This window comes from Salmo salar, chromosome 01 (assembly GCF_965601325.2).
Source record: "Salmo salar chromosome 01, fSalSal1, whole genome shotgun sequence".
NCBI lineage: Eukaryota > Metazoa > Chordata > Actinopteri > Salmoniformes > Salmonidae > Salmo > Salmo salar.
In genome coordinates this window covers 116,968,220-116,989,887 of record NC_138291.1, presented here as the reverse complement: position 1 = coordinate 116,989,887, position 21,668 = coordinate 116,968,220, and the positions used below count along the sequence as shown (strand labels likewise).

General features: G+C 46.0%; 1 protein-coding gene across 2 annotated transcripts in view; it reads left to right on the top strand.

Annotated features, from left to right (window-relative positions):
- Positions 1 to 21,668, top strand: part of LOC106591860 (dedicator of cytokinesis protein 1) — a 747,377-nt gene that overhangs the window by 44,699 nt on the left and 681,010 nt on the right. For both annotated transcript variants that reach the window (XM_045687698.2, XM_045687696.2), the window contains exons 7-11: positions 2,460 to 2,595; positions 5,562 to 5,719; positions 6,396 to 6,477; positions 10,172 to 10,307; positions 14,935 to 15,007. In XM_045687698.2, coding sequence (XP_045543654.2) covers positions 2,460 to 2,595; positions 5,562 to 5,719; positions 6,396 to 6,477; positions 10,172 to 10,307; positions 14,935 to 15,007 — 585 coding nt within the window. The remainder of the gene's footprint in view (positions 1 to 2,459; positions 2,596 to 5,561; positions 5,720 to 6,395; positions 6,478 to 10,171; positions 10,308 to 14,934; positions 15,008 to 21,668) is intronic.

Sequence of the window (21,668 nt, the reverse complement as noted above, 5' to 3'; positions counted from 1 at the left end):
TTGGTCTATTAACTAACTAGTTAGTGATGTCACCAGGCAGGCCAAACCTCCATCCCACCACAACAGGCTGACATGTCAGGCGGTCTGTCCAAACAGCTCCTACAATAAAAGGGCATTATTATAATTTTCCCAGCATTATTCCATCCTCCATAGTGTGGAAATATATATATATAAAATACAGGTAAATCACATTTTTGACTGCGCTGGGCCTTTAACCCCTATTTTAGCAGGTAAGTTAAGCCTAAATCATAGGGGTTTAGTTACTGCTGTAGTCCATCACACACTATGGTGCCTATTGCCGGGCCTTCAGTGGTCTTTTGTGGTCCAGAAAATGAGCTGGAAATGGACGGGGTGAGCTGGGCTTCCCTGGTGTGATGACAGTTCCAACACTGCGAGGTGGAGAATTGTCTTTGGCAGGGGAGCAGAGTGGAATACATAGATTAGCTCCCAGCACCGTTCACCCCTGAGTAGGATTCTGTGGCAGCTGAAAAACAGAGCTCTAGAGATGGAGGAGCTGAAAAACAGCTCTAGAGATGGAGGAGGAGCTGAAAAACAGAGCTCTAGAGATGGAGGAGGAGCTGAAAAACAGAGCTCTAGAGATGGAGGAGGAGCTGAAAAACAGAGCTCTAGAGATGGAGGAGGAGCTAAAAAACAGAGCTCTAGAGATGGAGGAGGAGCTGAAAAACAGAGCTCTAGAGATGGAAGAGGAGCTGAAAAACAAAGCTCTAGAGATGGTGGAGCTGAAAAACAGAGCTCTAGAGATGGAGGAGGTGGAGCTGAAAAACAGAGCTCTAGAGATGGAGGAGGTGGAGCTGAAAAACAGAGCTCTAGAGATGGAGGAGCTGAAAAACAGAGCTCTAGAGATGGAGGAGCTGAAAAACAGAGCTCTAGAGATGGAGGAGGAAGAGCTGAAAAACAGAGCTCTAGAGATGGAGGTGGAGCTGAAAAACAGAGCTCTAGAGATGGAGGAAGAGGTGGAGCTGAAAACAGAGCTCTAGAGATGGAGGAAGAGAGGAAAAGAAGAGCGGGAGGAAGCCCAGCATCTCACACTCCCTGTTCAGAAATTGAAAGGTCCTCTTATTTTTCTGTCTGTCTCTGCCCGGGGGTTTGGCTCATATAAGCCACCTCCCTGCTCCTCAGTCTCCCCCGCTGTCTCTGCCCGGGGGTTTGGCTCATACACGCCGTCTCCCCCGCTCCTCAGCTCCCCGCTCCTCTGAGTCTGACCAGATGAGTGGAGAGTCTGTCGGATCTGTCCTTCAGATGAGCCCTGTTCACTTCACTGCTGTGTAGACTACCTCTTCTCTCTTTTCTCTCTCTCTCTCCGTCTGACTCTCCCCATCTGACTCTCTCCGTTTTTCTCTGCTCTATCTCTCTGATTCTTTCCCTCCCTCCCTCTTTCCTCCTACTCTGCCAACCTTCTTATCTCTCTGTGTGACGGGTGTTTTTTATGAGAAGGCAAAAGGCCCAGGCAGTAGCAAAAGCAATGTGATGTTGGCTGTCTGCTCTCTCTCGCCCTTTCTCCTTCTCCCTCTCTTTCTGTCTCTCATTTCTCCCTCTCTTTCTGCCTCTCATTTCTCCCTCTCTCTCTCTCTCTCTCTCTCTCTCTCTCTGCCTCTCTCTCTCTGCCTCTCCTTTCTCCCTCACTCTGCCTCTCCTTTCTCCCCTCTCTCTCTCTTTGCCTCGCCTTTCTCCTCTCTCTCTCTCTGCCTCTCCTTTCTCCCCTCTCTCTCTCTCTGCCTCGCCTTTCTACTCTCTCTCTCTGCCTCGCCTTTCTACTCTCTCTCTCTGCCTCGCCTTTCTACTCTCTCTCTCTGCCTCGCCTTTCTACTCTCTCTCTCTGCCTCGCCTTTCTACTCTCTCTCTGCCTCGCCTTCTCTCTCTCTCTCTCTCTCTCTCTCTCTCTCTCTCTCTCTCTCTGCCTCTCCTCTCTCTCTCTCTCTGCCTCTCCTCTCTCTCTCTCTCTGCCTCTCCTCTCTCTCGCTGCCTCTCCTTTCTCCTTTTCTCTCTCTCTCCTTCTCCTTCTGTCTCTCCTCTCTCCCACTCCAAATGTCATATTAGGTCTATATACAGTGTTGTAACGATGTGCAAATGGTTAAAGTACAAAAGGGAAAAATAAATAAGCATAAATATGGGTTGTATTTACAATATTGTTTGTTCTTCACTGGTTGACCTTTTCTTGTGGCAACAGGTCACACATCTTGCTGCTGTGATGGCACACTGTGGTATTTCACCCAGTAGATATGGGAGTTTATCAAAATTGGGTTTGTTTTCGAATGCTTTGTGGGTCTGAGTAATCTGAGGGAAAAATATCTCTCCTCCCTCTCTCTCCTCTCTCCCCTCCCTCTCCTCCCTCTCTCTCCTCCCTCTCTCTCCTCCCTCTCCTCCCACCCTCCCTCTCTCTCTCCTCCCTCTCTCTCTGTCCTCCCTCTCTCTTCCCTCTCCCTCTCCTTGTATATCAGGTACCTGGATCTAGACCTTGTGGTGAGAGATAAAGATGGCAACATCTTGGACCCCGACTCTACCAGCACCGTCTCTCTCTTCAGAGCCCATGAAGCTGCCTCCAAACAGATAGAGGACAGGATCCAAGAGGAAAAGGTCAACTTCAGAGAGTCAGACATCAATCACTTTATTCACTTCATTAATCAATCAATCATATTCGTTTATAAACCCCTATTTACATCAGCAGCGATTTTACAGTAACCTGGCCTCGCTCCCAACGAGCAAGCAGAACATCACGTCAACGATATGTTACAGAAAATAACAAATAAAACAAATAAAACATCCCATTTTGCCTCATGGTCTCCCCAGTGAGAGATAGCGATGTGGAATGAGATTCTCTGTGTGAGATGATGTACTGCTGTGTTCTATTCAGGCCTTCTCCCTCTCACCTCCTGTATGTGACACGTCATGAACATCTGCCATCTCTCTCCCTGCCACCTCCTCTCCTAGTCTCTCCCGACCCTCTTCTCTCTCTCTCCCTGCTACCTCCTCTCCTAGTCTCTCTCCCGACCCTCCTCTCTCTCTCCCTGCCACCTCCTCTCTCTCCCCGCCACCTCCTCTCCTACTCTCTCTCCCGACCCTCCTCTCTCTCTCCCTGCCACCTCCTCTCTCTCCCTGCCACCTCCTCTCTTCTCCTCTTTCTCCCAGCCACCTCCTCTCTTTCCCAGCCACCTCCTCTCTTTCCCAGCCACCTCTCTTTCCCAGCCACCTCCTCTCTTTCCCAGCCACCTCCTCTCTCTCCCAGTCCTCTCCTCTCTCTCCCAGTCCTCTCCTCTCTCTCCCAGTCCTCTCCTCTCTCTCCCAGTCCTCTCCTCTCTCTCCCAGTCCTCTCCTCTCTCTCCCAGTCCTCTCCTCTCTCTCCCAGTCCTCTCCTCTCTCTCCCAGTCCTCTCCTCTCTCTCCCAGTCCTCTCCTCTCTCTCCCAGTCCTCTCCTCTCTCTCCCTGCCACCTCCTCTCTCTCCCTGCCACCTCCTCTCTCCCTGCCATCTCCTCTCTTCTCCTCTCTCTCCCTGCCACCACCTCTCTCCCTGCCATCTCCTCTCTCTCTCCTTGCCACCTCCTCTCTCTCTCCCTGCCACCTCCTCTCTCTCTCCCTGCCACCTCCCCTCTCTCTCCCCGCCATCTCCTCTCTCTCTCCCTGCCACCTCTTTTCTCTCTCCCTGCCACCTCTTTTCTCTCTCTCCCTGCCACCTCCCCTCTCTCTCCCCGCTACCTCCTCTCTCTCTCCCCGCTACCTCCTCTCTCTCTCCCCGCTACCTCCTCTCTCTCTCCCCGCCACCTCCTCTCTCTCCCCGCCACCTCCTCTCTCTCCCCGCCACCTCCTCTCTCTCCCCGCCACCTCCTCTCTCTCCCCGCCACCTCCTCTCTCTCCCCGCCACCTCCTCTCTCTCTCCCCGCCACCTCCTTTCTCTCCCCGCCACCTCCTCTCTCTCCCCGCCACCTCCTCTCTCTCCCCGCCACCTCCTCTCTCTCCCCGCCACCTCCTCTCTCTCCCCGCCACCTCTCTCTCTCCCCGCCACCTCCTCTCTCTCTCCCCGCCACCTCCTCTCTCTCTCTCTCCCCGCCACCTCCTCTCTCTCTCTCTCCCCGCCACCTCCTCTCTCTCTCTCTCCCCGCCCCCTCCTCTCTCTCTCTCCCCGCCCCCTCCTCTCTCTCTCTCTCCCTGCCACCTCCTCTCTCTCTCTCTCCCTGCCACCTCCTCTCTCTCTCTCTCCCTGCCACCTCCTCTCTCTCTCTCCCTGCCACCTCCTCTCTTCTACTCTCTCTCTCCCAGTCACATCCTCTCCCCTGCCATTCTCTCCTCCTCCTCCCTGAATCTGCATCCTAAATTGCACCCTATTCCCTATATAAAGCACTACTTTTGACCAGGGCCCTATAGGGATTATGGTGCCATTTGGGGCTCAGCCTATGAAGTGACTCTAAATTGGTTAAGTGCCCTTCAGCTATGAGGAGTCATCTTGTGTGACCTTTCCATCTCTGTCTTTGCGTCAACATGGAGCAATATTACATGTTCTCAGGTCATCACCATGAATGTTAATGTGTTCTTTCAGATGCCCCTACACTACCAATCATTATCACATACACTACCAGTCATTATCACATACACTACCAGTCATTATCACATACACTACCAGTCATTATCACATACACTACCAGTCATTATCACATACACTACCAGTCATTATCCTATACACTACCAGTCATTATCACATACACTCCCGGTCATTATCACATACACTGCCGGTCATTATCACATACACTGCCGGTCATTGTCACATACACTGCCGGTCATTGTCACATACACTGCCGGTCATTGTCACATACACTGCCGGTCATTGTCACATACACTGCCGGTCATTGTCACATACACTCCCGGTCATTGTCACATACACTGCCGGTCATTGTCACATACACTGCCGGTCATTGTCGCATTCAGGGTTTTTCTTCATTTTTTACTATTTTCTACATTGTAGAATAATAGTGAAGACATAAACTATGAAATAACACATATTGAATCATGTAGTAACCAAAGAAGTGGTAAACAAATCAAAATATATTTTATATTTGAGATTCTTCAAAGTAGCCACCCTTTGTCTTGATGACAGATTTGCACACTCTTGGCATTCTCTCAACCAGCTTCACCTGGAATGCTTTTCCAACAGTCTTGAAGGAGTAGTAGTCCAGTCACTGTCCAGTCTAATGAAGATGGGTCTGACTGATGGGGAATAACAGTCCAGTCTAATGAAAATGGGTCTGACTGATGGGGAATAACAGTCCAGTCTAATGAAGATGGGTCTGACTGATGGGGAATAACAGTCCAGTCTAACTAAGATGGGTCTGACTGATGGGGAATAACAGTCCAGTCACTGTGTCCATCCTCAGTGCTGAAAACTAGCTAAGAGTCACCTTCAAATGTCTCTTTTGTGTTTGTGATTCTCAACCTTCTTTAACCTTCATAGCCCCGTGGCCCAGATGAAATGACAGTAAGGCTAGTGAAGACTACTGGACTCCTGTATTAAATACAACATCTCTGTTTCCTCCTCCTCCTCTCCCTGGGACAGTCTCAGAAACAGAATGTAGATCTGAGCAGGCAGGCCAAGTTCGCCCAGACCCCGTCCTTCGCTCTATTCGTCACCCTGAAGAACGTGGTGTGTAAGATCGGAGAAGATGCAGAGGTCCTCATGTCGCTCTACGACCCTGTTGAGTCAAAGTTCATCAGGTATGTAACCTCTATGACATCATAGGGTTAAAGGTCATCATGTACAGTACATAGAGCCCATAGGGAGAGCGTTGCATTGTGGCTTTTGTAGTCGACTTGAGCTTCAACAGATTTCCGCAACGATTTTCACAAGTTACTACCAACCTTATTATAACGAACAAAAAAATATTGTTTTTATTTAACTGTAAATTATAGGAGTTAGTAGTTTTGAGTGGTTTATTCCTTTTAAGGTTAAAGGTCATCAGGTATGTTCCTCTATGACCCTCTGAGGGTTAAAGTTTATCAGGTAAGCCAAGGGTCGCAAGAGTTCTGGACACTTTCTCAAATTTCCCAGGTTTTCCTGAAATCCCAGTTGGAGGATTCCCCCCTGCTTATTTCCTCACTATTCTGGGAATGCTCTCATCAGGATTTCTGGAAAACCTCTGAATCATGGGAATAGTATTGTCCTAGGCCTGAGTCCAGAGCCAGGAACGTTACAGAACAGACCCAGCTGCTAGCCTGCCTGGGGATTTGCTATTGTTCCAGGATTTACAGCAACAAATAGTGTTTATGAAATGTCTCACCTGTGTACGACATTAGTCAGTTGATTATCATTTGTTCATCAAGAGACTAGAGAGTTGATTTGTGATGCCAGATTGTAAAGTTAAAAGGTTCATGTTGGTTCTTCCCCTTCCAGTGAGAATTACCTGGTGCGATGGTCCAGTCAAGGCCTGGTCAAAGACATAGACCAGCTCCATAACCTGAGATCAGTCTTCACCGTAAGTATATGTAGAGTGTTGGCTGCTTCTGCATGCTTGTTTACCCAGACCTGTCATGAGGGGTGTTGGTGTGTGTGTGTGTGTGTTTACCCAGCCCTGTCATGAGGGGTGTGCGTGTGTGTGTGTGCGTGCGTGTGCGTGCGTGCGTGTACCCCCCTGTTTGAGGGGGAGGTGTTTGTGAAGCTCCCCGGCTTTGAAAGAAAGAGAACGACCCAGAGCGAACCGGCTTGTTTGTCAAATGTCACCTCTCTACTAATGGCTGGCCAAGGGCAGCCGGGTTACCAAGCGCCTACGTACGACGAGCAAGTTGGCGCCCGCTACTTGCTGCTCCGCTCGCTACACTGGCGGCACAGCATGGATCACAGCAGGACATGAACCATGGACACAATTAAATAGGGAGTTAAAGCAATTTGGGGGCGAAAACTGCTGCCTTAACTCTCAGCCCTGCCTTAACTCTCAGCCCTGCCTGGCTCGCTGTCGTTGTTGTTCCTGCTGCAGCCTAGTAAACAGATCAGCCTGGCTCGCTGTCGTTGTTGTTCCTGCTGCAGCCTAGTAAACAGATCAGCCTGGCTCGCTGTCGTTGTTGTTCCTGCTACAGCCTAGTAAACAGATCAGCCTGGCTCGCTGTCGTTGTTGTTCCTGCTGCAGCCTAGTAAACAGATCAGCCTGGCTCGCTGTCGTTGTTGTTCCTGCTGCAGCCTAGTAAACAGATCAGCCTGGCTCGCTGTCGTTGTTGTTCCTGCTGCAGCCTAGTAAACATATCAGCCTGGCTCGCTGTCGTTGTTGTTCCTGCTACAGCCTAGTAAACAGATCAGCCTGGCTCGCTGTCGTTGTTGTTCCTGCTGCAGCCTAGTAAACAGATCAGCCTGGCTCGCTGTCGTTGTTGTTCCTGCTGCAGCCTAGTAAACGGATCAGCCTGGCTCGCTGTCGTTGTTGTTCCTGCTGCAGCCTAGTAAACATATCAGCCTGGCTCGCTGTTGTCATTGTTGTTCCTGCTACAGCCTAGTAAACAGATCAGCCTGGCTCGCTGTCGTTGTTGTTCCTGCTGCAGCCTAGTAAACAGATCAGCCTGGCTCGCTGTCGTTGTTGTTCCTGCTGCAGCCTAGTAAACAGATCAGCCTGGCTTGCTGTCGTTGTTGTTCCTGCTGCAGCCTAGTAAACAGATCAGCCTGGCTCGCTGTCGTTGTTGGTCCTGCTGCAGCCTAGTAAACAGATCAGCCTGGCTCGCTGTCGTTGTTGTTCCTGCTGCAGCCTAGTAAACAGATCAGCCTGGCTCGCTGTCGTTGTTGTTCCTGCTGCAGCCTAGTAAACAGATCAGCCTGGCTCGCTGTCGTTGTTGTTCCTGCTGCAGCCTAGTAAACAGATCAGCCTGGCTCGCTGTCGTTGTTGTTCCTGCTACAGCCTAGTAAACAGATCAGCCTGGCTCGCTGTCGTTGTTGTTCCTGCTGCAGCCTAGTAAACAGATCAGCCTGGCTCGCTGTCGTTGTTGTTCCTGCTGCAGCCTAGTAAACAGATCAGCATGGCTCGCTGTCGTTGTTGTTCCTGCTGCAGCCTAGTAAACAGATCAGCCTGGCTCGCTGTCGTTATTGTTCCTGCTGCAGCCTAGTAAACAGATCAGCCTGGCTCGCTGTCGTTGTTGTTACTGCTGCAGCCTAGTAAACAGATCAGCCTGGCTCGCTGTCGTTGTTGTTACTGCTGCAGCCTAGTAAACAGATCAGCCTGGTGGTGTTACTGCTGCAGCCTAATAAACAGATCAGCCTGGTGGTGGTGTTACTGCTGCAGCCTAATAAACAGATCAGCCTGGTAGTGTTACTGCTGCAGCCTAATAAACAGATCAGCCTGGTGGTGTTACTGCTGCAGCCTAATAAACAGATCAGCCTGGTAGTGTTACTGCTGCAGCCTAATAAACAGATCAGCCTGGTGGTGTTACTGCTGCAGCCTAATAAACAGATCAGCCTGGTGGTGTTACTGCTGCAGCCTAATAAACAGATCAGCCTGGTAGTGTTACTGCTGCAGCCTAATAAACAGATCAGCCTGGTGGTGGTAGTTTTACTGCTGCAGCCTAATAAACAGATCAGCCTGGTGGTGTTACTGCTGCAGCCTAATAAACAGATCAGCCTGGTGGTGGTGGTTTTACTGCTGCAGCCTAATAAACAGATCAGCCTGGTGGTTTTACTGCTGCAGCCTAATAAACAGATCAGCCTGGTGGTGTTACTGCTGCAGCCTAATAAACAGATCAGTCTTTTGGTGGTGTTACTGCTGCAGCCTAATAAACAGATCAGCCTGGTGGTTTTACTGCTGCAGCCTAATAAACAGATCAGCCTGGTGGTGTTACTGCTGCAGCCTAATAAACAGATCAGCCTGGTGGTTTTACTGCTGCAGCCTAATAAACAGATCAGCCTGGTGGTTTTACTGCTGCAGCCTAATATACAGATCAGCCTGGTGGTTTTACTGCTGCAGCCTAATAAACAGATCAGCCTGGTGGTGTTACTGCTGCAGCCTAATAAACAGATCAGCCTGGTGGTTTTACTGCTGCAGCCTAATAAACAGATCAGCCTGGTGGTGTTACTGCTGCAGCCTAATAAACAGATCAGCCTGGTGGTTTTACTGCTGCAGCCTAATATACAGATCTGCCTTGATGAGGAACTAAAACCAGATTGGATAGCGGATGATGTCTTTATTGGCCTCATCCTAATGATTCAGAGTCAATGTAACTGGAATTGTGTACAATAAGTCAAATTTTGAATGTGCACTTTGGCAGCACAGGGGGCTGGTGGCATCTTAATTGGGGAGGACAGGCTCATAGTGATGTCTGGATGGAATGGTATCAAACACATGGTTTCTGTGTGCTTTAAACCATTCCATTTACTCCGTTCCAGCCATTTATTATGATCCGTCCTCCCCTCAGCAGCTTCCTGTGTTGGGCTGTTACCATGGTAATACTGACTCATTCACTGTGTTGGGTGTAGTGTAAAGGAACAGTTGGACAGTACTGTTACCATGGTAATACTGACTCATTCACTGTGTTGGGTGTAGTGTAAAGGAACAGTTGGACAGTACTGTTACCATGGTAATACTGACTCATTCACTGTGTTGGGTGTAGTGTAAAGGAACAATTGGACAGCTAAGCTCCATGGTAATATACAATAGCTTTACTCTTTCTCAGCGTTTCCTCATCCTGGTCCTGGGGACCCAACGAGGGGTTTGTTTGTTGTTCCCTGGCACGACACATCCCCGTTCAAATGTTCACCTCATCTTTTTCATCTAGCTTTCCGTCAGGTGTATAGTACTCGGGGAGAACTAAAATGTGCAGCCCTTTATGTCCCCAGGACCACAATTAAGAAACACTTCTATCCACACTGAACAGAAATATAAACACAACATGTAAAGTGTTGGTCCCATGTTTCATGAGCTGAAATAAAAGATCCCAGAAATGTTCCGTATGCACAAAAAGCTCTGACATGTTAATCCATCCATCTGACAGGTGTGGCATGTCAACAAGCTGATTAAACAGCATCATTACACAATTGTTGCAATGTTGCCTTTCTATTTTCTATTTCTATTTTTATAAATGATTTGTTTCCCGCTGTAACTGAAGTTGTGTAGGAATACAAGACGTTTACAGGTAGACTTGGGTGGTTTTTCTCCTCCAATTCCACCGCTGAGTCTATTTGTTGTTGTCGTTGTTCTCCAGGACCTTGGGAGTGAGGATTTAAAGAGAGAGAAGATCAGCTTTGTGTGTCAGATTGTTAGAGTTGGACGGATGGAGCTACGTGACAACAACACCAAGAAGCTGACCTCTGGGCTGAGGAGACCCTTTGGAGTAGCAGGTAAACTGTCTGGAGCCGGAGTATAGACTACTGGAACTGGGTACCAGTCTGTTTGTGCTAACTTTTCTCTAGCCTTGGTACCAGTCTGTTTGTGCTAACTTTTCTCTAGCCTAGCTACCAGTCTGTGCTAACATTCCACTTATTGTACCCTGTGTCATATCCCCAACATGTTTAGCATATGATACGGAGTACAAGGAGTGGAATATTGGCACGAAACAGGTCTGGATTTGAGGCTACACTGGTTACCAGATCCCTGACTGGACCCACAGTACAGGTCCCTCCAGCCAAACAGAAGATGAGGAGAAGAACTAGAATGGGGAGAAGCTCCTCAGATCACTGCCATTTGGCAGTACAATCAATATGGCCACCACTCCACCCATCACGGAACGTTGACTTGGAATGGGAATATTAGTTCTATTCATTCCATTGCTATGCTCTGTTCTACTGTGTGGCTTGAAAGTCACTGGTTTCTAGAGACTTTATTCTTGTTTCGGAATGGCTGCAATTCTGGAACCCGACTTCCTTTTGCAAAAACTATGCTATCCACTTAGCCTCCTTTCACCTGCTGCTCCGTGCTCAGTCACTCATTTCACCTGCTGCTCCGTGCTCAGTCACTCCTTGACTCTGCTGCTGCTCCGTGCTCAGTCACTCCTTGACCCTGCTGCTGCTCCGTGGTCAGTCACTCCTTGACTCTGCTGCTGCTCCGTGGTCAGTCACTCCTTGACTCTGCTGCTGCTCCGTGGTCAGTCACTCCTTGACTCTGCTGCTGCTCCGTGGTCAGTCACTCCTTGACTCTGCTGCTGCTCCGTGGTCAGTCACTCCTTGACTCTGCTGCTGCTCCGTGGTCAGTCACTCCTTGACTCTGCTGCTGCTCCGTGGTCAGTCACTCCTTGACTCTGCTGCTGCTCCGTGGTCAGTCACTCCTTGACTCTGCTGCTGCTCCGTGGTCAGTCACTCCTTGACTCTGCTGCTGCTCCGTGGTCAGTCACTCCTTGACTCTGCTGCTGCTCCGTGGTCAGTCACTCCTTGACTCTGCTGCTGCTCCGTGGTCAGTCACTCCTTGACTCTGCTGCTGCTCCGTGGTCAGTCACTCCTTGACTCTGCTGCTGCTCCGTGGTCAGTCACTCCTTGACCCTGCTGCTGCTCCGTGGTCAGTCACTCCTTGACCCTGCTGCTGCTCCGTGGTCAGTCACTCCTTGACTCTGCTGCTGCTCCGTGGTCAGTCACTCCTTGACTCTGCTGCTGCTCCGTGGTCAGTCACTCCTTGACCCTGCTGCTGCTCCGTGGTCAGTCACTCCTTGACCCTGCTGCTGCTCCGTGGTCAGTCACTCCTTGACCCTGCTTCTGCTCCGTGGTCAGTCACTCCTTGACCCTGCTGCTGCTCCGTGGTCAGTCACTCCTTGACTCTGCTGCTGCTCCGTGGTCAGTCACTCCTTGACCCTGCTGCTGCTCCGTGGTCAGTCACTCCTTGACTCTGCTGCTGCTGCTCCGTGCTCAGTCACTCCTTGACCCTGCTGCTGCTCCGTGGTCAGTCACTCCTTGACTCTGCTGCTGATCCGTGGTCAGTCACTCCTTGACTCTGCTGCTGCTCCGTGCTCAGTCACTCCTCGACTCTGCTGCTGCTCCGTGCTCAGTCACTCCTTGACCCTGCTGCTGCTCTGTGCTCAGTCACTCCTTGACTCTGCTGCTCCGTGGTCAGTCACTCCTTGACTCTGCTGCTGCTCCGTGGTCAGTCACTCCTTGACTCTGCTGCTCCTTCTACACAGAAGTTGAAACAGACGCAGCTCTTTGTCTGTTGTAACAGTAGGCTATTGCGAACATAAACATGACACAAGCAGGTTGTTTAGTGATTTAATGTTATTTGTTCAGGAGGGGAGTTACATGAAGCTATTTCAGCCAGCTGTATGTAGACTACACATCATATAAACTAGCACTAGCAAGCCACAGACAGGCACTTAATAGGGATTTAATGTCATTTTTGAATCTTCCTTCCATTCATTGGCTAAACAGGAGACAGACTGCTGGCTATATGTCAGCATACCTATTCAGATGACATCACACAAAACGCTCATTGTTTTGCACCAATGCAATGTGTAGAATGTATCTTGTGTGTACTACGGCGATAGAGAGAGAAGGTTATAGACTTTATGTACTGTTTAACATTGACCTTCTATACTATATGTCCTGTCTCTATCAGTAACAGAATGCTGTACCATTGACCTTCTATACTATATGTCCTGTCTCTATCAGTAATAGACTGCTATACCATTGATCTTCTATACTATATGTCTCTGTCAGTAACAGACTGCTATACCATTGACCTTCTATACTATATGTCCTGTCTCTATCAGTAACAGACTGCTATACCATTGACCTTCTATACTATATGTCCTGTCTCTATCAGTAACAGAATGCTGTACCATTGACCTTCTATACTATATGTCTCTATCAGTAACAGACTGCTATACCATTGACCTTCTACACTATATGTCTCTATCAGTAACAGACTGCTATACCATTGACCTTCTATACTATATGTCTCTATCAGTAACAGACTGCTATACCATTGATCTTCTATACTATATGTCCTGTCTCTATCAGTAACAGACTGCTATACCATTGACCTTCTATACTATATGTCTCTATCAGTAACAGACTGCTATACCATTGATCTTCTATACTATATGTCCTGTCTCTATCAGTAACAGACTGCTATACCATTGACCTTCTATACTATATGTCTCTATCAGTAACAGACTGCTATACCATTGACCTTCTATACTATATGTCCTGTCTCTATCAGTAACAGACTGCTATACCATTGACCTTCTATACTATATGTCTCTATCAGTATCAGACTGCTATACCATTGACCTTCTATACTATATGTCCTGTCTCTATCAGTAACAGACTGCTATACCATTGACCTTCTATACTATATGTCCTGTCTCTATCAGTAACAGACTGCTATACCATTGACCTTCTATACTATATGTCCTGTCTCTATCAGTAACAGACTGCTATACCATTGACCTTCTATACTATATGTCCTGTCTCTATCAGTAACAGAATGCTGTACCATTGACCTTCTATACTATATGTCTCTATCAGTAACAGACTGCTATACCATTGACCTTCTACACTATATGTCTCTATCAGTAACAGACTGCTATACCATTGACCTTCTACACTATATGTCTCTATCAGTAACAGACTGCTATACCATTGACCTTCTATACTATATGTCTCTATCAGTAACAGACTGCTATACCATTGACCTTCTATACTATATGTCCTGTCTCTATCAGTAACAGACTGCTATACCATTGACCTTCTATACTATATGTCTCTATCAGTAACAGACTGCTATACCATTGACCTTCTATACTATATGTCTCTATCAGTAACAGACTGCTATACCATTGACCTTCTATACTATATGTCCTGTCTCTATCAGTAACAGACTGCTATACCATTGACCTTCTATACTATATGTCTCTATCAGTATCAGACTGCTATACCATTGACCTTCTATACTATATGTCCTGTCTCTATCAGTAACAGACTGCTATACCATTGACCTTCTATACTCTATGTCCTGTCTCTATCAGTAACAGACTGCTATACCATTGACCTTCTATACTATATGTCCTGTCTCTATCAGTAACAGACTGCTATACCATTGACCTTCTATACTATATGTCTCTATCAGTAACATACTGCTATACCATTGACCTTCTATACTATATGTCCTGTCTCTATCAGTAACAGACTGCTATACCATTGATCTTCTATACTATATGTCTCTATCAGTGACAGACTGCTATACCATTGACCTTCTATACTATATGTCCTGTCTCTATCAGTAACAGACTGCTATACCATTGATCTTCTATACTATATGTCCTGTCTCTATCAGTAACAGACTGCTATACCATTGAGCTTCTATACTATATGTCCTGTCTCTATCAGTAACAGACTGCTATACCATTGACCTTCTATACTATATGTCTCTATCAGTAACAGACTGCTATACCATTGACCTTCTATACTATATGTCCTGTCTCTATCAGTAACAGACTGCTATACCATTGATCTTCTATACTATATGTCTCTATCAGTAACAGACTGCTATACCATTGACCTTCTATACTATATGTCCTGTCTCTATCAGTAACAGACTGCTATACCATTGACCTTCTATACTATATGTCTCTATCAGTAACATACTGCTATACCATTGACCTTCTATACTATATGTCCTGTCTCTAACAGTAACAGACTGCTATACCATTGACCTTCTATACTATATGTCTCTATCAGTAACAGACTGCTATACCATTGACCATCTATACTATATGTCCTGTCTCTATCAGTAACAGACTGCTATACCATTGACCTTCTATACTATATGTCTCTATCAGTAACATACTGCTATACCATTGACCTTCTATACTATATGTCCTGTCTCTAACAGTAACAGACTGCTATACCATTGACCTTCTATACTATATGTCTCTATCAGTAACAGACTGCTATACCATTGACCTTCTATACTACATGTCTCTATCAGTAACAGACTGCTATACCATTGACCTTCTATACTATATGTCTCTGTCTCTATCAGTAATGGATGTGACTGACATCATAACAGGCAAGATGGATGATGAGGACAAGCAGCATTTCATCCCCTTCCAGCCGTGAGTATGAAATATAAACACACACACACACACACACACACACACACACACACACACACACACACACACACACACTCCCATCCATTACAGCACACTAAGTCATAAAACCCGTATTGATGTCTCAGTTCCTACTTTATCATGGGAAGATGTTGCATTAACACATAAAATATGGACCAGAACATTATATAGGTCTATGTTGGGACCTCTATGGACCAGAACATAAGGTCTACGTTAGGGTAGTACTCTGACCTCTATGGACCAGAACATAAGGTCTACGTTAGGGTAGTACTCTGACCTCTATGGACCAGAACATAAGGTCTACGTTAGGGTAGTACTCTGACCTCTATGGACCAGAACATAAGGTCTACGTTAGGGTAGTACTCTGACCTCTATGGACCAGAACATAAGGTCTATGTTAGGGTAGTACTCTGACCTTTATGGACCAGAACATAAGGTCTACGTTAGGGTAGTACTCTGACCTCTATGGACCAGAACATAAGGTCTATGTTAGGGTAGTACACTGACCTCTATGGACCAGAACATAAGGTCTACTTTAGGGTAGTACTCTGACCTCTATGGACCAGAACATAAGGTCTACGTTAGGGTAGTACTCTGACCTCTATGGACCAGAACATAAGGTCTACGTTAGGGTAGGTACTCTGACCTCTATGGACCAGAACATAAGGTCTACGTTAGGGTAGTACTCTGACCTCTATGGACCAGAACATAAGGTCTACGTTAGGGTAGTACTCTGACCTCTATGGACCAGAACATAAGGTCTACGTTAGGGTAGTACTCTGACCTCTGTCCCTGAAGCCGTCTCCTCTACCATAGAAGCAGTGTGTAGAGTAGACAGGGCCTGCATCTGAAACGGCATCCTATTCCCTATTTGTTTTTATTATGGATCCCCATTAGTTCCTGCCAAGGCAGCAGCTACTCTTCCTGGGGTTTATTGTGGATCCCCATTAGTTCCTGCCAAGGCAGCAGCTACTCTTCCTGGGGTTTATTATGGATCCCATTAGTTCCTGCCAAGGCAGCAACTACTCTTCCTGGGGTTTATTATGGATCTCCATTAGTTCCTGCCAAGGCAGCAACTACTCTTCCTGGGGTTTATTATGGATCCCCATTAGTTCCTGCCAAGGCAGCAGCTACTCTTCCTGGGGTTTATTATGGATCCCCATTAGTTCCTGCCAAGGCAGCAGCTACTCTTCCTGGGGTTTATTGTGGATCCCCATTAGTTCCTGCCAAGGCAGCAGCTACTCTTCCTGGGGTTTATTATGGATCCCCATTAGTTCCTGCCAAGGCAGCAGCTACTCTTCCTGGGGTTTATTATGGATCCCCATTAGTTCCTGCCAAGGCAGCAGCTACTCTTCCTGGGGTTTATTATGGATCCCCATTAGTTCCTGCCAAGGCAGCAGCTACTCTTCCTGGGGTTTATTATGGATCCCCATTAGTTCCTGCCAAGGCAGCAGCTACTCTTCCTGGGGTCCAAACACATTAAAGCACGTATAAAACAAAAGATAAAACACAGTACATCATATAACATTATTACACATCTACAATACTAAATGTATAATACCACCACACAACAATATTACCATGTATGTGTGTGTCTGTACCTTTTTGTGTGTGTTTCTTCACAGTCCCCGTTGTTTCATACGGTGTATTTTGTTGTATGATTGGTCGGCTATTTGAGCCAGTAAATGGGTCTTTACTATTCTTAGGTAGTGGAATGACTTTAGCTTCCCTCCAGGCCTGAGGGAACACGCTCTCTAGTAGGCTTAAATTGAAGATGTGGCAATATAGGAGTGGCAATATTGTCTGCTATTATGCTCAGTAATTTTCCACCCAGATTGTCTGACCCTGGTGGCTTGTCATTGTTGATAGACAACAATCTTCTTTTTCACCTCTTCCACACTGACTTTACGGAATTGGTCAGATATATTTGGATGTGTAGTGTCAAGAGTTTGTTGCTGGCATGTCGTTTCCTATATTGTGCACTACTACCCTATAGACCCTGGTCTAATGTACTACCCTGTAGGCCCTGGTCTAAAGTAGTGCACTACTACCCTATAGGCCCTGGTCTAAAGTAGTGCACTACTACCCTATAGGCCCTGGTCTAAAGTAGTGCACTACTACCCTATAGACCCTGGTCTAAAGTAGTGCACTACTACCCTATAGGCCCTGGTCTAAAGTAGTGCACTACTACCCTATAGGCCCTGGTCTAATGTAGTGCACTACTACCCAATAGGCCCTGGTCTAATGTAGTGCACTACTACCCTATGGGCCCTGGTCTAATGTAGTGCACTACTACCCTATAGGCCCTGGTCTAATGTAGTGCACTACTACCCTATGGGCCCTGGTCTAAAGTAGTGCACTACTACCCTATAGACCCTGGTCTAAAGTAGTGCACTACTACCCTATGGGCCCTGGTTTAAAGTAGTGCACTATATAGGGAATATGGTGCCATTTGGGACTCAGGCCATCCACTATTCCACTGTGACTAAATTAAGGCGATCTCATTAACTGCCTGTGTTCCTGAGAGGATTTCATAATTGGAAATGCTTTAGTGAAATGCTTTACTGTGAGTACCAAATGGCACCCTATTCCTTATATAGTGCACTACTATTGACCTCAAATGGCACCCTATTCCCTATATAGTGCACTACCACCCTATTCCCTATATAGGGCACTACCACCCTATTCCCTATATAGTGCGCTACTTTTGAACGTGGTGAAGGATGTAGGGAATAGAGTGTGATTTGGAGCTCAGTCGTAGGAACCAAGCAGTTTAGTTTAGTTGGCACGGTAGGCAGATCTCTTCAGTTAACAGCTCTATCTAGGAACATAAATCATGGGTTAGACTTCACATTTACACAGAGGAAACGGGAGAGAAGTAGGTGTGTGTTGGACGCAAGGTTCAATTTCTCACACACACACGCACACACGCACACACAAAATACCATAGTGATGAATTTCCAGTGTCGGTAGTTTCCTTAATAGCAGCTTGAGTTTTTAGCTACGACCCTGTTCTAAAGGCAAACTAAACAGGAAGTTGCTGTTCCTAAAAAAAGGACTGTTTGATGTAACTATATAATTGGTTAGAGATCTCTGGCATGCAAACAGCTTCGTTTTGGAGACGGAAATGGCCCTCACGTTTGTAAATCAAAGCTTGAGATATAATGTCAAGTTCCTCCTTAGTGTTGCCAGCGGCAACATCTTTCCCTGTAAGACTTGGACCAGGGCTACGATGGCCTTTTCTAATCTTATTATTATTTAGTTAAAGTCTAAAGGAAGAGGAAATGGTTAGATGTTAGTCAATGTTATTGCTGATTTTTAATTCAATCAAGCTCTTATTTACTTCATTTCTACCCTTAAACATACTATTCTGTATAAACATGCTATACTGTATAAACATGCTATACTGTATAAACATACTGTACTGTACAAACATACTGTACTGTACAAACATACTGTACTGTACAAACATACTGTATAAACATGCTGTACTGTATAAACATGCTATACTGTATAAACATGCTGTACCGTATAAACATACTGTACAAACATACTGTACTGTATAAACATATGGTACTGTACAAACATACTGTACTGTATAAACATATGGTACTGTACAAACATACTGTATAAACATGCTATACTGTATAAACATACTGTACTGTATAAACATGCTATACTGTATAAACATACTGTACTGTATAAACATGCTATACTGTACAAACATACTGTACTGTACAAACATACTGTACTGTAAAAACATACTGTATAAACATGCTGTACTGTATAAAGATGCTGTACTGTATAAACATGCTATACTGTATAAACATACTGTACTGTACAAACATACTGTACTGTACAAACATACTGTACTGTACAAACATACTGTACTGTATAAACATACTGTACTGTATAAACATGCTGTACCGTATAAACATACTGTACAAACATACTGTACTGTACAAACATGCTGTACTGTATAAACATGCTGTACTGTATAAACATGCTGTACCGTATAAACACACTGTACTGTATAAACATGCTGTACCGTATAAACATACTGTACTATACAAACATACTGTACTGTATAAACATACTGTATAAACATGCTGTACTGTATAAACATGCTGTACTGTATAAACATGCTGTACTGTATAAACATACTGTACAAACATACTGTACTGTATAAACATGCTGTACTGTATAAACATGCTGTACCGTATAAACATGCTGTACCGTATAAACATACTGTACTGTACAAACATACTGTACCGTATAAACATACTGTACCGTATAAACATACTGTACCGTATAAACATACTGTACCGTATAAACATGCTATACTGTATAAACATACTGTACTGTATAAACATGCTGTACCGTATAAACATGCTGTACTGTACAAACATACTGTACTGTACAAACATACTGTACTGTACAAACATACTGTACCGTATAAACATACTGTACCGTATAAACATGCTGTACTGTATAAACATGCTATACTGTATAAACATACTGTATAAACATACTATACTGTATAAACATACTGTATAAACATGCTGTACTGTATAAACATGCTGTACTGTATAAACATACTGTACTGTATAAACATACTGTACTGTATAAACATACTGTACATATTCCATTAAATGGAATATTTTTTTCCCCAAGATGGCGTAGCAGTTCAGACGTCCTCTACCCTCCTCTTGTCGTGTCCCGTGTATTTATATATTTACAGATTTTTTCTTTTTTTTTTCTTCACTTATCTTTTTATATATATATATATATATATTCTTTTTTAATTCTAAAAACTCAACCTCAAAGCACTCTCCTGCAACCCGCCTCACCAATTTAAAAAAAGAAAGTATTATTTACCTCATCTGAATTCCACAACAGAAGCTAGCAAGAGGTTAGCCATTTTCACTGGCTAACGTTGAAGTTCAGCTAGCCACGGTTAGCTGTCCTCAGCTATCCATTAGCTCGAAAAGCTATCGCCAGTTTTTGTACAGCGCGACTCAGACCAGAGCATACCGGACCTATTCTCTCTCCTTTCCCCGATTTCTACCGCAGGCTCTGGACATTTACACCTGGATCTTGCAGCTAACTAGCTGCTACCTGAGTGACTATTGGCAACGTCGGTCACGGAAATAACACACATTATTACGGAGCTAGCCAGCTAACCAGCTGAAGAGTTCCGTCAGCCACTCCTGGGCTATTCCTGAGCTAGCCAGCTGAAGTGTCTCCTGGGCTACAACTCACCTATCCTGACCCGTTTTACTGCCGATCCGGAGCCCCATCGGGTCTTCACGACTGGACCACCGACGTTATCTGCCCGAGGGAGTTATCCAACTGGCCCCTCCGTCGCGACGTAACCTGATCGCCCATCTGCGGCCCGCTAATCGTTAGCTGTCTTTTCGGCTGCGATCTGAATAGGTCTATCGGACACTTTTCTTGGGCCACTATAACTAACTACTTTGCCAACTTGGACAGGTCCCCCCTTCCACACGGAACCCCACTAACCCACAGACGGAAACGCACGAGCTGGCTAAAAACAGACCTCCCTCCCATCTTCCACCAGCTTGCTACCTATGGCCCGGCTAGCTGTCTGAATCTCACTGGACCCTTTGATCACTCGGCTAAGCATGCCTCTCCTTAATGTCAATATGCCTTCTCCATTGCTGTTCTGGTTAGTGTTTATTGGCTTATTTCACTGTAGAGCCTCTAGCCCTGCTCATTATACCTTATCCAACCTCTCAGTTCCTCCACCCACACATGCTATGACATCTTCTGGTTTCAATTATGTTTCTAGAGACAATATCTCTCTCACTATCACTAAATGCCTAGGTTTACCTCCTCTGTACTCACATCCCACCATACCTTTGTCTGTACATTATACCTTGAAGCTATTTTATCGCCCCCAGAAACCTGCTCCTTTTTCTCTCTATTCTGGACGTCACAGACGACCAATTCTTATAGCTTTTAGCCGTACCCTCATACTTATTCTTCTCTGCTCCTCTGGGGATGTAGAGGTGAATCCAGGCCCTGCAGTGCCTGGCTCCACTCCTACTCCCCAGGCGCTCTCTTTTGATGACTTCTGTAACCGTAATAACCTTGGTTTCATGCATGTTAACATTAGAAGCCTCCTCCCTAAGTTTGTTTTATTCACTGCTTTAGCACACTCCGCCAACCCGGATGTCCTAGCTGTGTCTGAATCTTGGCTTAGGAAGTCCACCAAAAACTCTGAAATCTTCATCCCTAACTACAACGTTTTCAGACAAGATAGAACGACCAAAGGGGGCGGTGTTGCAATCTACTGCAGAGATAGCCTGCAGAGTTCTGTCCTGCTATCCAGGTCTGTACCCAAACAATTTGAACTTCTAATTTTAAAAATCCACCTCTCCAAAAACAAGTCTCTCACCGTTGCCGCCTGCTATAGACCCCCCTCGGCCCCTAGTTGTGCTCTGGACACCATATGTGAACTGATTGCCCCCCATCTATCCTCAGAGCTCGTGCTACTAGGTGACCTAAACTGGGACATGCTTAACACCCCAGCCATCCTACAATCCAAGCTTGATGCCCTCAATCTCACACAAATTATTAATGAACCCACCAGGTACAACCCCAAAGCCGCAAACACTGG